The sequence below is a fragment of the Bos indicus genome, chromosome 20, assembly GCF_029378745.1.
Source record: "Bos indicus isolate NIAB-ARS_2022 breed Sahiwal x Tharparkar chromosome 20, NIAB-ARS_B.indTharparkar_mat_pri_1.0, whole genome shotgun sequence".
In the NCBI taxonomy this organism is placed as follows: domain Eukaryota; kingdom Metazoa; phylum Chordata; class Mammalia; order Artiodactyla; family Bovidae; genus Bos; species Bos indicus.
In genome coordinates this window covers 18,288,297-18,305,473 of record NC_091779.1, presented here as the reverse complement: position 1 = coordinate 18,305,473, position 17,177 = coordinate 18,288,297, and the positions used below count along the sequence as shown (strand labels likewise).

At 37.1% G+C, this 17,177-nt stretch overlaps 1 protein-coding gene across 6 annotated transcripts in view; it reads right to left on the bottom strand.

Moving 5' to 3' along the window:
* ERCC8 (ERCC excision repair 8, CSA ubiquitin ligase complex subunit) overlaps nt 1–17,177 on the bottom strand; it is a 51,004-nt gene that overhangs the window by 13,955 nt on the left and 19,872 nt on the right. For 5 of the 6 annotated variants that reach the window (XM_070774644.1, XM_070774645.1, XM_070774647.1 and 2 more), the window contains 5 exons: nt 14,712–14,793; nt 12,790–12,858; nt 11,536–11,602; nt 8,233–8,333; nt 6,466–6,590 (listed from right to left, as the gene is read on the bottom strand). In XM_070774644.1, the coding sequence (XP_070630745.1) occupies nt 6,466–6,590; nt 8,233–8,333; nt 11,536–11,602; nt 12,790–12,858; nt 14,712–14,793 (444 nt within the window). Of the gene's footprint in view, nt 1–6,465; nt 6,591–8,232; nt 8,334–11,535; nt 11,603–12,789; nt 12,859–14,711; nt 14,794–16,636; nt 16,711–17,177 lie in introns of all 6 variants that reach the window. The other variant, XM_070774649.1, reaches the window with a different exon arrangement.

Below are 17,177 nucleotides of genomic sequence, written 5' to 3'. Positions count from 1 at the left end.
GAAAAGAACACAAATAGTATATATACTCTAATTGCAGCTTTATATAAAAAATTATATATTTGCAACAAACTAATAATTCCGCACCTGTACACCAAAGTTGCAAGCCCAACAACATCAGCATCACCTGCACAATTAGAAACAGAATTCCAGACCCCATCCCAACCTACTGAACTACAATCTTCATTTTAACAAGATCCCCAGATGATCTCTAAGTCCATCAAAGTCTGAGAAGCTTTGGGCTAAAGATATTGACAGGTTTACTTTCTGCTGATAATTTAGATAAGTAGCTTAAGGTAAGTATAAAACCAGTATCTAATGATCTGAGAATTATGAGTGAGATCACCAAAATCTCCCTTTACTATGGCTAATACTGGAGTTTAAACAGTGAGTGATTTTCCCTTTTTTCTTTTTCTAAAGGTTGGGTGGGAGTGGTGTATGTGCCTGTGTGTGTTCGTGTGTATTTGTGCACATGTGTATGTGTGAGGCTCAAAAGGATATGCAATGGTAATTATGGATACTACACTTGGCTTACACACCATTGAGATTTACATGTGACAGAAATGAGCACATGTATTCAGCAATCCCACTGAAGGAGTAGTATAGTGAAATGTTAAAACGTTAAACTTAAAATCAGTAGATTTGGGTTTCTGAAACCAACTCCACTCCCCTACCTTTTTTCTGACTCTTATGAGTAATGAATGACTTAACTTTTGAGTTTCATTCTTCTAACATATTAAAAGGAAATAAAATTGTTTACCAGAGATTGTGAAAAATAAAAAGAAATAATGCATAAGAGAAAACCTAGGATACAAAAGTATTCAGTGAGTCCCTAGATTTATTCATTCTTATATATTTAAAAGTATAACATTTCCCCACTTGTGTATTTTGATCCTTCATGTACAACAACTTGTAGAATAACATCAGGGTGGGAGGATGGAGAAAAAATACAACTAGCAGAAAAAGAAAAATCTCAACTAGCAATTTTCTGTTCCTCCTAGAAAAATTATGAACTGCTAGACTGTAATGGTCTTTTTCATACATCAGAATACCTACCTACAAAACTTATGTTCTTTCCATTATACCACATTCCGTCCCAAATGTGAACTGGAAAGTGTTCAATGAGGTATAAATACTGAACTAGCTCTCTAACTTCTGTCTGTGGTTTTAGGTGCTCCCCCTGCAATCCATTTTGCAACTTACTGTCCTATTAATCTTGGTAACTCACTGTTGTGATCAAATCACCTTTGGGCTCTAAACTATCAGTACCTTTTCAATATCTATGGAATGAAGTTCTAATAACAGATTAAGGGAAGGAGAGATCTACCATTTACTAAGTGCTTAGTGTCATACACTGTGCTAGATGATTATCTAGGCTCCCAATTTTATGACTGTAAGTATTTACCATAAAAAGCAGTGTGACAAATATCATACTATATATTATTATGAAAGTAAGTGAAGAAGAACTAAAGAGCCTCTTGATGAAAGTGAAAGAGGAGAGTGAAAAAGTTGGCTTAAAGCTCAACATTCAGAAAACTAAGATCATGGAATCTGGTCCCATCACTTCATGGAAAACAGACGGGGAAACAGAGGAAACAGTGGCTGACTTTATTTTTTGGAGCTCCAAAATCACTGCAGATGGTGATTGCAGCCATGAAATTAAAAGATGCTTACTCCCTGGAAGGAAAGTTATGACCAACTTAGACAGCATATTAAAAAGCAGAGACATTACTTTGCCAACAAAGGTCCGTCTAGTCAAGGCTATGGTTTGTCCAGTGGTCATGTATGGATGTGAGAGTTGGACTGTGAAGAAAGCTGAGCACCGAAGAATTGATGCTTTTGAACTGTGGTGTTGGAGAAGACTCTTGAGAGTCCCTTGGACTGCAAGGAGATCCAACCAGTCCATCCTAAAGGAGATCAGTCCTGGGTGTTCATTGGAAGGACTGACGCTGAAGCTGAAACTGCAATACTTTGGCCACCTGATGGGAAGAGGTGACTCATCTGAAAAGACCCTGATGCTGGGAAAGATTGAGGGCAGGAGGAGAAGGGGACGACAGAGAATGAGATGGTTGGATGGAATCACCAACTCAATGGACATGAGTTTGGGTAGGTTCCGGGAGTTGGTGATGGACAGGGAGGCTTGATGTGCTGCGGCTCATGAGGTCGCAAAGAGTCGGACACAACTGAGCAACTGAACTGAACTGAACTGAATAACAGGCTACTTTTGGTTATGATGTCTTCAAGTAGTTATGTACAGGCTTTGAAAAGATTTTGATGGGGAGGAAAATTTCATAGATGTTGGATAGGATGATGGCAAATACAATTCCTTATCTTATGAATTCCTTTTATTGTCCCAGAAATATATACATCTTCTCACTGCGTAAACACCTACAGTGATGCACAGACTCCGTCATAAGACAGCTCATTTCACTGTCAAACAACTATCAGCATAATTAATGACAGGTGAGGAAGAACCACTGGAGAAGAAAACAGCAAACCATTCCAGTAATCCTGCCTGGGGAATTCCACAGACAGAGGAGCCTGGTGGGCTCCTACTCTTAAAGAGCTGAACATGACTGAGAAAATTACACTTTCACTTTTCAACATTTACTGAATGTTAACATTTGCTGTAAGTAACAGACAATGTGTACTAAATGTTCTACATGTATTATTTCATGTAATATGCAAAACAATACTATGAGACAGGCAGCATTATTAAACAAAAAGAAAACACTTAGAAAGGTTAAGTATTTCAACCAAGGTCTCTTGGCTAGTAAACGACAGAATCAGAAACTAATCTAGGTTACAGTAATCAAAAAGTATAGTACTACACTGTTGTAAATTATTTTTCTTTCATTCCACTAAATGATGATCACAATCTACTGTAATACTAGTGAGCACTAGGTACTGTGGAATCATGTAAGCTGAACTAGAGGAGTTAAAGAGAAGTTGTGCCTGAGATGAATTTTGAAAGCTGAGAAGCAGCTAGCACAGAAGAGAGTATTCTAAAGCAAAGGCAGCAGTCTATGCAGCAGAATGGAAGGGTGAGAAAGCCTGGCATATTTAAGACCTCTAAGTAACTCAATAGAACTAAGGGCAGGGAAAAAATGGGGAAGTGACAAGATATGATGATATAAAGCTGGTGAGTCAGAAGAGCCAGCTTACGAAGGCCTTTTGGACAGTAGGCAAAAACATTATTTTAATGACCTGAAAGTGTACTGACGAAATACTGAAAGACTTTCATTGGGAGATGAGTTTGGGAAAAGTTAGAAGGACTTAGAGTAATTAAAGAGAGCAATCCTGAGGGTCCAGAGTAAGGCTGGAAGGGAAGACAACTATGAAAAAACGAAGAAATAATTAACAGGACCTGTAATTTGACTTAATTAGGAAGGTGGGATTTAGGAAGGGAAGAATAAAGGACAGACTCCCAGTTTCTAGACATTGGTAACTGGGTGAATGATAACATCAGTAACTAAAACAGTAAATACCAGAATAGCTATTTTAAAATTTTGTTGTTGTGACAAAAGCTATCTCTCTGTGAATTTTGACTGTGGGTACGTGTTCTGTACTCCAAGGCAATGGTCTCCTTGCAGAGTGCAGCCGGCACCTCAAGGAGTCTGTAAGATGATCCATATTGTGTGAGAGGAAAATGTGAGAATTTCTGTTTCTTTTTAACTAAAAAAAATAAGAAAATAAGCTTTAATAAAATATATAGATTCACAACACTAGGTGTATATAAATTACAAATAATTATATATATATCTGAAACATGTATTTACACATTTTTCTCAAAATAGTAAGGATACTACTCAGCAGGCAGCACCCTACAATGAAGATGGTTATCATTTATGATATGCCTATTACTCAGCAGGTTATGGTCCAACTCTTTACCTACTTCCATTCTGCCCTTACAATGACTGTTTGCTGCTGCTAAGTCGCTTCAGTCACGTCCGACTCTGTGTGACCCCACAGACGGCAGCCCACCAGGCTCCCCTGTCCCTGGGATTCTCCAGGCAAGAACACTGGAGTGGGTTGCCATTTCCTTCTCTAATGCATGAAGGTGAAAAGTGAAAGTGAAGTCGCTGAGTTGTGTCCAACTCTTAGCGACCCCATGGACACCAGGCTCCTCCATCCATGGGATTTTCCAGGCAAGAGTACTGGAGTAGGGTGCCATTGCCTTCTCCGACAATGACTGTTTAGGTACATAATAATCCAAAATCACTGCAGATGGTTGGTGATTGCAGCCATGAAATTTTGATGCTTACTCCTTGGAAGGAAAGTTATGATCAACCTAGACAGCATATTAAAAAGCAGAGACATTACTTTGCCAACAAAGGTCTGTTTAGTCAAGGCTATGGTTTTTCCAGTGGTCATGTATGGATGTGAGAGTTGGACTATAAAGAAAGCTGAGTGCTGGAGAACTGATGCTTTTGAACTGTGGTGTTGGAGAAGACTCTTGAGAGTCCCTTGGACTGCAAGGAGATTCAACCAGTCCATCCTAAAGGAAATCAGTCCTGGGTGTTCAGTGGAAGGACTGATGCTGAAGCTGAAACTCCAATACTTTGGCCACCTGATGCAAAGAGTTGACTCACTGGGAAAGACCCTGATGCTGGGAGGGATTGGGGGCAAGAGGAGAAGGGGATGACAGAGGATGAGATGACTGGATGGCATCACTGACTTGATGGACATGAGTTTGGATAAACTCCAGGAGTTGGTGATGGACAGGGAAGCCTGTCATGCTGCGATTCATGGGGTTGCAAAGAGTCGGACACGACTGAGCGACTATGGGAATGGGTATAATCAGCATTATGCTGACAGTGGAATCTAGAGTCACACTGTTGTTTTCTAGCTATTCAAACTCAGGCAAGTTACCTAATTTTATGTATTATTTTACTCATGTGTAAAATAGATACTATAATAAGAAGAACCTTCAGAGTGTTGATGTGGTCATTAAATAAGACCATATGTAGCCTGGCCTATACAGTAAAAGATAATTTTTATTAGCATAGTAACTAGGATATAAGTGCTTGATAAATATTAGCTGTTAGTATTATCACCAAATTAAAAACTTTTGGAAGCCTATTCTGAAAGTTACTAAAACAAGAGGTACATCTGGTAAGGACCATAACATAAAATTTTTAAAAAGTACTAAAAATTAATCACCACATAGGAATTCCGCATTTTCATGGAAAGGCTGTGGAGAAAAGGGGAGCCACACTGTTGGTGAGAATGTACACTGGTGCAGCCACAGTGGAAAACAGTATGGCTGTTCCTTAACAAACTGAAAACAGAGTTATCATATGATCCAGTAACCCCACTCCTAGACATATATCTGGAAAAGAAGAAAATGCTAATTCAGAAAGATACACAGACCCCAATATTCACAGCTTAACTATTTATAGTAAGACACAGAAGCAAACTAAATGTCCACTGACAGATGAATGGATAAAGAACATGTGAGATATATACACACCCACACACACACTAGAGTATTACTCAGCCATTAAAAAAAAATGCCATTTGCAGCAACAAGGATGAACCTAGAGATTATCATACTAAGTGAAGTGAGTCAAAGATAAATATTATATGCTATCATTTACATGTGGGTTCTAAAAAATTATACAGATAAACTTATTTACAAAACAGAAACAGACCCACAGACACAGAAAACAAAGTCATGGTTACCAAAGAGACGGTGAGGCGGGGTGGGGTGGGGCAGAAATATTAGAGGTATGGGATTAATAGATATTACTGTTGTTGTTAATAGATTAATAGATACACACCACCATATATAGAATATATAAACAACAAGGATTTACTATATAGCACAGGGTACTATATACAATATCTTATAATAACCTATAAAGGAAAAGAATTTAAAAAATAGATATATACAGATATATACATATGTTTAAGTGAATCACTTTGCTGTACACCTGAAACTAACACAAAATTGAAATAAACTACACTTCAATTAAAAAAAAAGAATACAGTACTTTTAGAACACATCTACTTCAGTATTAAAAGTGGTATACATTTTGTTATTGTAACATTCATTTTGGATTTTGCTTACAAGTCAGATACAGTACAAAATTTGACTATTTAACTATATAGCTTTAATTTATATCAGTTGCTCTCAATCTTTTATTCTTCTTCAACATACTTGAGACATGGCACATTCCCATTATGCACAGTGGCTCAGTAGAGCAGTGATTCTCCACTGCTAATCACTCTAATCACTGCTTAGTGATTCTCCACTAAGTGAGGAGAGTGGAGTGGGGGTAAGGTGGAGTGGATTATGTGGAGTTGAGAATTATGTGGAATTTCACTAATGGAAAATATAAAATGAAAGCTATGATTCAGAGGCAAGAAACAAAGTTAAATCTACAGAAAAACACCAAGTGTATGTCACAGATCCATTTCTTTAATGTATATCCAAAAGGTTCAAAGTACTTAAAAAGGTCTTACCAGTGTATTTTCTCCATTGGAACTATTCCAGAGCCTCATTCGATTATCTGTGCCAACAGTGAGTAGATGAAGACCATCACTTGTAAAACATAAGCCGTTAACCTTTCCATTATGAGCAGTGTTTGCTGCAATGAAAAACACAATTCAGATTATCTCTTCTTATAAATTCAACACAGGTAATGCTTGATGACATAGTTATTCAATATATTAAACACATTAAGGACATAATGTCCTTTAAACACAGTAAAGGACAACTATCTGAACTACTTAAAATACGTAAGTTGATTATATTTAAAATTATTTAAATATATACATATGTTTAAGTGAATCACTTTGCTGTACACTTGAAACTAACACAAAATTGAAATAAACTACATTTCAATTTAAAAAAAGAATCCTTTCGATTATTTGAATATAATAAGCTATACAATTAGAACCATAATTATAGAGGAAAACAGGAAAACCAAATGGAAAAAATGTTGCCAAATAAAATTTTTCTTCAGGAAGTAAGCTATGCTATTCAGTTCAGTTCAGTCGCTCAGTCGTGTCCGATTCTTTGCGACCTCATGAATTGCAGCATGCCAGGCCTCCGTGCCAGGCCTCCGTGTCCATCACCAACTCCCGGAGTTCACTCAAACTCACTTCCATTGAGTCGGTGATGCCATCCAGACATCTCATTCTCTGTCGTCCCCTTTTTCTCCTGCCCCCAATCCCTCCCAGCATCAGATGAGTCAACTCTTAATTAAATACAGAAACAGTAAAAATTTTAATTAAATACCTTTTAAACTTCTCATATATTAATACTCTATTTTCAATCTAAAAATCACTTCATGGACTACTACTAAGTCGCTTCAGTCGTGTCCGACTCTGTGCGACCCCACAGAGCCCACCAGGCTCCCCCGTCCCTGGGATTCTCCAGGCGAGAACACTGGAGTGGGTTGCCATTTCCTTCTCCAATGCATGAAAGTGAAAAGTGAAGGTGAAGTCGTTCAGTTGTGTCCGACTCTTAGCGAACCCATGGACTGCAGCCTACGAGGCTCCTCTCTGTCCATGGGATTTTCCAGGCAAGAGTACTGGAGTGGATTGCCACTGCCTTCTCCATCATGGACTATTAAAAATCAATAATACCAATATTTCCGTCTTAAAGATAACTGTTCCAGTCTCAATCAAAAGTGATATTACTTTCAAAATGAACAGGTTTAAGAAACCATAATCTTCAATAGTCTAATTAACTTAATTTAAAAGATTATTAAAACAAACATAGGTTTTAAATAGTTCATCTGAATGTATTTCTGGTCCAAATTTAATTCTAAATCAGAATTTTAATCTACATAGAAATTACACTCTATTGTAAAAATGCAATTGAATTACTTTGTCTCCTAGATTGCAGTGGACTCAAATTTCATACAACCGCAAATTTTATTGTGACAAACTTGCCACAAAATGTTACCATTCCTTTAATTTATTATAACTTCCTAAATGGTACTGAATTTGCATTATTAGTTGGCCTCATGTGAGCAAAAAAAAAGTTTCTACCAATACATTAAAAAATTCAGGAACAGAAGGAATGACATACTTGTATTTTGAAGAAAGACAACCATAATTAGTTGATGTAAATTTAGAAATTGATTCATTGTGAATGCCTTTTAAAAAAAATATAAAATCTATAGTTTGTCAACATCTATTTATTATCTGGTTTCAATTCAAATTTTTCAATATAAAAATATTGTCAATGTCATATTCGTATATTAATGCAGTTTTCATTACCTGATTCAGCTGCTTGCGACTTTTTCCCATTATGCTGATCAAGAGTTATCAAACATCCTGATGCTCTCCTCACATCCCATAATTTTGCTCTACTGTCAGCACTGAGAGGAAATAAATGTTACATTGACATATAGCTAGGATAAGGACTCTACCCCTCACCCACGTTTCTTGTATTACTGGCATACACAATCTCAGTATATTAGCACAAATGCATTTGTATATTTGGGTGGCTATACTTTTGCCTTTCCAGCAAATATCCAATAGTCAACAAAAGCACAAAGAAGTGAAAAAAAAAGAAGAAAAAGTAACCTTTTTTAAATCACAAGGGATTCTGTTGCTCTTTCTGTTGTTTTAATGACATGAGCATCCTTCTCTCCAAAGACAAGACAGGCTAAGAGCTTTTTTCTTGGTAAGCCTGCTGCTAAATCCCCATATCCTTTCTACTGTTTGTTTTTCAAATGTTTACAGAATCATGGAGTGAACTAATTTCCCTTTGCTTAAATTTGGTAGGAATGGTTTTTCTTTTTATATGAAAAAAAAAACTGAAAATAAGGTGAATAATAAGGACAATATATTTTTATTTGATTTCCTGTACTCAAATCAATCTTTGCCAAAACAAAGGAAATACATTTTATGTCTCCTAGAATTAGAGGGTTATTTGCATTTTACTTCAAGTGAAAATAAAAAGGTAAAACCATGATCATAAATCAATTTCAGCTTCTAAACTACTCCAAAGGAAAACATAAATCAGTTCAAGTATGCTATCATATCCTCACAAAGCCCTTAATAATATTTTAACCCATTGGGTTTATCTAGGCCATTTTAATCAAAAAGAGCATTACACTGCATTTTATAAGCCTATTTCTCATTTAAAAATCTTTTAAAATGTATATATACAGGATTTATCTCTTTCTATAATTTTGATTCTTTTCACAGATCACAAGAAAACCTAGCCAACTGGAATGGCTGACAAAAAGTTAGTGTTTCCCATTCTCAATTTGTTTTTTTTTCTTTTCAATAGGAGAATAGGTCTGCAATGGTATGAGTCTGAAGACGTAAGTCTCTTCTGAAACATTAGATTTGGACATATCTGACTCCTAACATTGACTACCAGGTCCATTCCGGAACTGATTCGAATTCCTAGGGTACTCTGAGAATTGAAAGCCTCTAAATTTCCCTCTTGATTTGAGGAAACCAAATTAGAAAAGAACAATGTAAATCCACTCTAGCATGGAACACAACCAACACCTAGCTCCTCACCTTCACAACTCTTTAGCAACCTCTTGTGGCTACACTGGGGCTTCCTTGGTGGCTCAGACGGTAAATAAACTGCCTGCAATGCAGATCAGGGTTCTATCCCTGGGTCGGGAAGATCCCCTGGAGAAGGGAATGGCATCCCACTCCAGTAATCTTCCCTGGAGAATTTAATTCCATAGTTAGATAGAGGATTCCATGGCTACAGTCCATGGGATCGCAAAGTGAGACATGACTGAGGGACTAACACTTTCACTTTCACTTTGTGGGTACATACTAGACTTTATTCTACTTCAGACATTACAAACTTCAATGTCACAATCTGCAAACTATTAACACAAGTTTCTCTGGGGACTAAACTGTGATAGAGAAGGAGGGCTGGCAGCTTTAAAAAAATACAGATATATTTCTTTATAAACCTAAAAAAGTAGCTTTTCTAATAATTCTTCTACAAAAAGTTTTATTAAAATGTCTATATCAAAATTTGATTACTACTTCCTATCTCTTCAAGTTTCAAAATTTTCTGTTTGACACTCATGTGTCTATCTCATCAGGTCATTGATCCCTCCTATAAGCCTTCTAGTGATTTTATTTTGTTCCTTATACCCATGACTTCAACAATTTTGAGACAATTGTTAAGTCTGTGTCATTCACTGTTTTAATTTCTGTGTCATAGCACAGCTGTGAGCTACACCTTCAACAGAGCATACAATACTGACCAGCAATCCTGTGTGCCCCTAATCAGCTCCCGCTTCCATTCATTAAAACTGCTATTTCAAACCTTTACTACCTTCTCTGAAAACTGCATCCATGTATTTTCAATAGATGACATCAAGTTCTAAAATACCGGAAACTGGGTTTGCATTTCTTGAACTCTGCCAAAGTCACATATTTAGTTGTATTGACACTTACTATTTCCTCCTTCCATGTAGTCATGGTGCCCTTCATGTGCCAGATCAAGTGTCCCCCTTCTAATGGGACCCTTGATATTATCTTTGCCTGTCTATTCAAGGTCCTGATATACCAATTATTCTCTCCATTTCTTATCTTCACTAATTTCTCTCCACCAATACTCTTCCCTCAACATTCAAATATACAAGACTCTTCCTTCCAGCAAACAAAACTCCCAAACCCCATGATCCTCAAAAGTTAAGTGCTCTTGTTCTTTCTTCCCATACTGAATCTCTCAGAGATGTACCTCTGTTAAAGCAGTTTTCAGGATGTCCTGCAGTCACTGATTTTTCTGACTATACTCCCTCACTAGACGATCACCATCTTGGAGGGACTCTGCCTATGTTACCTCTGTGTCCCTGGTACAATGCTTGGCACGTGACTGCTGCTGCTGCTGCTGCTAAGTCGCTTCAGTCGTGTCCGACTCTGTGCGACCCCATAGACGGCAGCCCACCAGGCTCTGCCGTCCCTGGCATTCTCCAGGCAAGAACACTGGAGTGGGTTGCCATTTCCTTCTCCAATGCATGAAAGTGAAAAGTGAAAGTGAAGTCGCGCACTCGTGTCCGACTCTTCGAGACCCCATGGACTGCAGCCTACCAGGTTCCTCCATCCATGGGATTTTCCAGGCAAGAGTACTGGAGTGGGGTGCCATTGCCTTCTCCGTGCCACATGACAGGAATCATTAATTGTCAGTAAATTGAATCAATGAATGTGGATGGAAGTGATGAATCAGATTTAAAATAATTTTGGGTTAAAGAAAGTGAATTAAAATGCTACTGATTTTAAATTAACAGAGTGCTACACTTTTGTATGCAAAAATGACACAACACAGTGTTTCATAGGTAGTGTTAGGAGTTTTGCCTTGCTACATAGATTTGGTTGTTACCTGTTTTTAAAAGTGAGTATCTTCAAGTTGGATAGTCAGGATTAGGATTATGATGAACAGAAAGATTTTTTTTGGTAATATGAATTAAAATCTTTAACTCAATTATTTTTCAGGACTTACTTAATAGCTTAATATGTACCTAACATAAAACAATCTTTTCAAAATGCTTATCCTTAATTATTAATCTCAAACCCAAATAGTTTGCATTTTACCTTGCAGTTGCCAAGATATATTCATAACGTGGTGACCAGGAAACTGCCAATATTTCTTGTCTGTGACCTGCAAAACAACTGTATATAATGACTTGCATTTTGAAATATGCCTTTTGAAATATCAAAAGATATAGTCTAACTAACTTTGCCTGATTATGAAGAAAACACAGACTAAATTTTAAAAGTAAACTGATATAATCATTTTTTCACATTTATAATAATCTATATTTAAATACTAATGTGAAGTCTATGGGACATTCCTTACATATGATATTTTATTATAAAAGGCTTGGGTTTGGTTTGGAAAGAACAGCCAGAGCAAGTGAGTCTGTCTTTTTAAATATAGCTGCTAGCCTAGTAGGTCAGTCCATCAATAAATGACAGAGCTCAAGCTTACTTATGTATCTCTACAACAAAATCCCTGCAACAGGCCATACAAGACCAACATTTTAAAGACTAAAAATGTTTCCCAACTTTTTTCAGAAAGTTGTAGCAGAAAAAATTATTTTAATTCATGATTATAAAAAGCATTTATATAAAAATTTTTGTCTAGAGCACAAGTGATAAGTACATAGGACAAGTGAATTCAGCATTTTAAGTCATTTCTACCTAACTATTCAAATTATATATTTTCATCAACTTAGTGTATTTCATAGAGATTCATAATATAAAACAGATGTTATCCATCTCATCAAGTTTTCCTAATATATTTACTATGTGTTTCTCAGAGATGAATACAGACAGAATTTCTGAATTACATCCTATTTTTTTCACTGTTTAGAATTAGACAATTTAATACTGATAAAAAAAAGTAGCAAAAATAATTTAAGCTGGTAAACCTTTACCAAATTTTATTTCAATATTTTTTCTAAAATATTTTTATTGAGAAAAGAAGTACCTAAATATTAAGAACATCTACTCAGCCAGAACAATATTAAATAATGTTCATAGAGACAGCTGTACCGATATAAGTTTCATAAGTAGTTCATTTTTTTCAATGTAGAAATAACACAAAGTTTTGGGTTTGACTTTCTGTATCCTTTAACCTTCCCCTGCAGCCATTGTTCATATAAATGTCTCCTTAATAGTTTAATTTTATAAGAATAATGCACAGAAGGATCTTTATTTCCCTGTTGACTTCTAACAACTAGCACAAAATACATCAGTCATGTCATTTACAAAGACTGCATTGTTAGTAATGTTTCATTTTATTGAATGGTTTACTCAAAGTAGTTGTTGTTTCAAATAAAATACCCTGTAGAATGTGGGAACAGGATCCAGACTTCAAGTCACAAAGTTGTACTTTGGGTCCTCTAGTACCAACTGTAAAAACAAAAACAGAAATGGTTTAAGATAATTTAATTACAAATGATCACCAAAAGGAAATAAGAAACTACCACTATGAATCACGACATTTTCACTTGTAGAAATATAAAAATGTATGTTAATATATACTTTAGTTTTTTATGTTTATAACTAGAAAATTATTTTAGTTGTAGTCCTATGTCAGTACTAAGATTACTGTATTATTCTCTATTACTCTATTATTATTTTTCAATATTTAACATTGAAATAATTATAGATTCACAGGAAGCTGCAAAGATAGTGCAAAGAGGCCCTATGTACCCTTCACCCAGGGTGTCCTAATGGTTATATGTTAGGTAACTATAGCACAGTATCAAAACCAGGAAATGTGTACTGGTACAATGTGTGTATAATTCTACGTTATTTTATCACTTAAATCATTTTATTTTAAGAGCTTAGCTGTTCCATGTTAATAATATACTTCTAAATCACTAGTAACAGATTCACAGAAACTCTGGACACAGACTGAGTGAGCCTCAAAGACAAGTTAGTGCCCAAACTCTACAGATGAAGCAGCTGACTGATGTCCAGAGGTGAGGAGATTTATGCAGTGCCACAGAAGTAATATCACAGGGACCTGATGCCTGATACCAGAAAAATATTTTTTCATCTTCATACATGAAAATTTTTGTTTTATGTGCTTTCATAGAAATAGATGTTTAATTTGAATCACACATTCTCAGAGAGAAGGAAATCATTTCTTTGTTTTACTGTGTTGAATGGAAGGCTGCCAAATTTTGTTTACATAGGTGGCTCAGAGGTTAAAGTGACTGCCTGGAATGCGGGAGACCCGGGTTCAATCCCTGGGTCGGGAAGATCCCCTGGAAAAGGAAATGGCAACCCACTCCAGTACTCTTGCCTGGAGAATCCCATGGAGGGAGGAGCCTGGTAGGCTACAGTCCATGGGGTCACAAAGAGCTGGACACGACTGAACGAACGACTTCACTTAGCACTCACTTAGAAACTTTGAACTTTGGTGGTTTAAAAAAGTTCTTTAAAGTGAAAATCGCTCAGTCATGTCCAACTCTTTGCAACCCCACAGACTATACAGTCCATGGAATTCTCCAGGGAAGAATACTGGAGTGGGTAGCCTTTCTCTTCTCCAGGGAATCTTCCAAACCCAGGTCTCCCGCATTGCAGGTGGGTTCTTTATCAGCTGAGCTACCAGGGGAAAAAAAAGTAATTCTTAAGGGAACAGAAATGTGCTTGCTTTCTTTCTTAAAAACACCCCACAAATGACACTGGTTTTCTTAATTTTATTTGTACTTAATGTATTTACTTTTCGGCTGTGCTGGGTCTTTGATGCTGTGTGGCCTTTTCCTCTACTCTCTAGATGCAGTGTGCAAGCTTTTCTTGCAGTGGCTTCTCTTGTTGCAGAGCACTGGGTCTAGTGCACAGGCTTCAGTGTGGGAGCTCAGCAGCTGCAGTTCCCGGGCTCTAGAGCACAGGCTCAACAGTTATGGCATGTGTGCTTAGTTGCTCTGTGGCCTGTGGGATCCTCCTGGACTAGGGATTGAACCCATGCCTCCTGTGCTGGCAGGCAGATTCTATACCACTGAGCCACCAGGAAGTCCCAGAAATGTGCTTTCTTAGTTTTCAAATCCTAGCCACTCTGAAATCTAGCATGGTGCCTGTCTTGTACAATATCAGTTAAACAGAATGAATATAAATAGTAAATATATATTTAAGTTTTTTTTTTTAAAGAATTGTTATCTTCATCTGGGTTAAAATGTTTATATCAAAACTAACTAGATATTAAAAGGGAAAAAGTTTTCAGTATGTTAAAAAAACAAAAGAACACAAATACAAACCTGCTACCAAACAGTGCTTGGTGGCAACCGGAGACATATGATGACTATAAACTGTTTCTTCAAAATTAAATACATCAGCAATCTGATAATCAAAAGACATTTAAAATAAGTGTTATCACAAAGGCAGCAAATTTTCTATTTACCTATTGTCACACTGTTAGTAATTTTTAAATTGTTAGCAATTTATTTTTCTCTAATAAATTCCAGAGATTAAGACAAGATAACCTCCTGGTTCACCATCTTCCTTTCTGCTCCATTCTGGAGAACTTCAGCACCTACAGAAACGATCTAGTCAGTATTCTGCCCCTCAGTTCCATATAATCGCACCTACCACACCCGGGACACTCTCACCACCAAAAACTGCTCCTCCTTTGAAATCACATATTTCAGTTACATATGACCAGAATTTTATTTCAGCTCCCCCAACCACCTCTAAGACACCTAAGCAAAGCCCAGCGGCCCTATCAGTTCCTCCTGTCTTCACTTTTCCTCCTTCAGCTTGGATTCCAAGGTTGAATGCTTCAGCTCCAGGATCTTCAACTCCTTTGGCCATCATCATCTCACCTGTCAAGGCCTCAACCCTGGATGACTCCAAATGTCTGCCTTCTGTGCACCTTATTCAGGTTTAACTGCACCAGAGGTCAACAAACTTTTTTAGTAAAGAGTCAGATTGTAAATATTTTAGGCTTTGAAGACCAACTACTCATTTCTGTCACTGCAGTGTCAAAAGTGGCCATAGACAACAAATGAGCATGTCTGTGTTACAATAACACTTTGTTTACAAAAAAGAGTCCATGAGAAGCCTTGGCCGAGAGCCTAGACTTGGCCTATTGGCTACAGTTAGCTGACCTCTGCCTCATGAAGGTGAAGAAAACCTTATAATAGGGCAGACTGCGTGCATGCTCAGTCACTGCAGTTGTGTCTGACTCTTGGTGATCCCGTGGACTATAGTCCGCTAGGCTCCTCTGTCCATGGGATTTTCTAGGCAAGAACACTGGAGTGGGTTGCCACCTTCTTCTCTGGGGGATCTTCCTAACCCCCAGAGAGAAAGAAACCACGTCTCTTCATGAATCATTAGGAAAATGCAAATCAAAACCACAATGAGATACCACCTCACATCTGTTATAATACCTATTATCAAAAAGAGATAACAAGTGTTGACAAGGATATGTAGAAAAGGAAACCTCTGATTATTAGAGGGAATGTAAATTAGTGTAGCCATTATAGAAAACAATATGAAGGTTACTCAAAATTAGAACCATATGATCCAGTAATCCCACTTGTGGGTATATATCCAAAGGAAATGAAATCACTGTCTCAAAAGAGATAGCTGCATCCTCATGTTTTTAACAGCACTGTTTATAATAGCCAAATCATGGAAACAACCTAAGTGCCCATCAACACAGGAAGGGATAAAGAAGACCTGATATGTATATACACACACCCACCCACACATATATGATGGAATATTATTCAGCCATGGGAAAGAATGAACGTCTGCCATTTGTGACAATATAGACAGACATTAAGGGCATTAAATACTAAGTGAAGTAAGTCAAACAGAGAGGAATAAATACTGTATATCACTCACAAGCAGAATTTTAAAATGCCAAACTGATAGAAACAGTGAACAAAATGGTGATTATTGGAGCTGGTGAATGGTGGGAGAAATAGAAAGATGTCAGCCAAAGAGTATAAACTTCCAGTTTTAACATGAACAAGGGAAGGGAGAAGTTTCATAGGGAAGGAAACTTGAGGTAGGGAATACAACATATAAGATGTGTTCAGAAGGCAAAAGGAGATCAATTTAGTGGCAGTACATTATCTATGTTGAAAAGAGGTAGAAGCTAAGATTGGGAAAGTAGGAAGTGAGGCTACAGAGAACTTAGAATGCCAGGCTGAATTTAGACAATGGAATCACTCACCAAAGGTGGTTTGGGTTCAGACAGGATGAAACTGCTTTATTCTAATTAATTCTGGGGTAGAACTTACTGTGGAACTGTGAGAAGAAAAATAATAAAAAGAAATCATTTAGGAGTTTATAGTAGTAGTCCAGATGGACAGTGACGGTGAGGGAAATAGAAAAGAGAAATCTTAGAGTCTGAAGGAAGACCAGCTAAGATTTGAGGACTAAATGGATATGAGGAGCCATCACGTTCACTTCAATTTAGAATATGTTTAGTTTGAGATGACGACACTACATTTAAGTAAGAGAGGTTCTGTATACAAGTAGAGACATACGGAACTAGAGCTCAGGAAAAAAATTAGCTGTGAAAGAAAAATAAAATTTGATCAAAAAGCATAAAAGCTATTATCTACTCTATCTTCCCAGGTGGCGCTATTGGTAAAGAACCTGCTTGCCATTGCAGAAGACATGAGATAAGATCCTCTGGAGGAGGACATGGCAACCTGCTCCAGGATTCCTGCCTGGAGAATCCCATGGACAGAGGAGCCTGGAGGGCTATA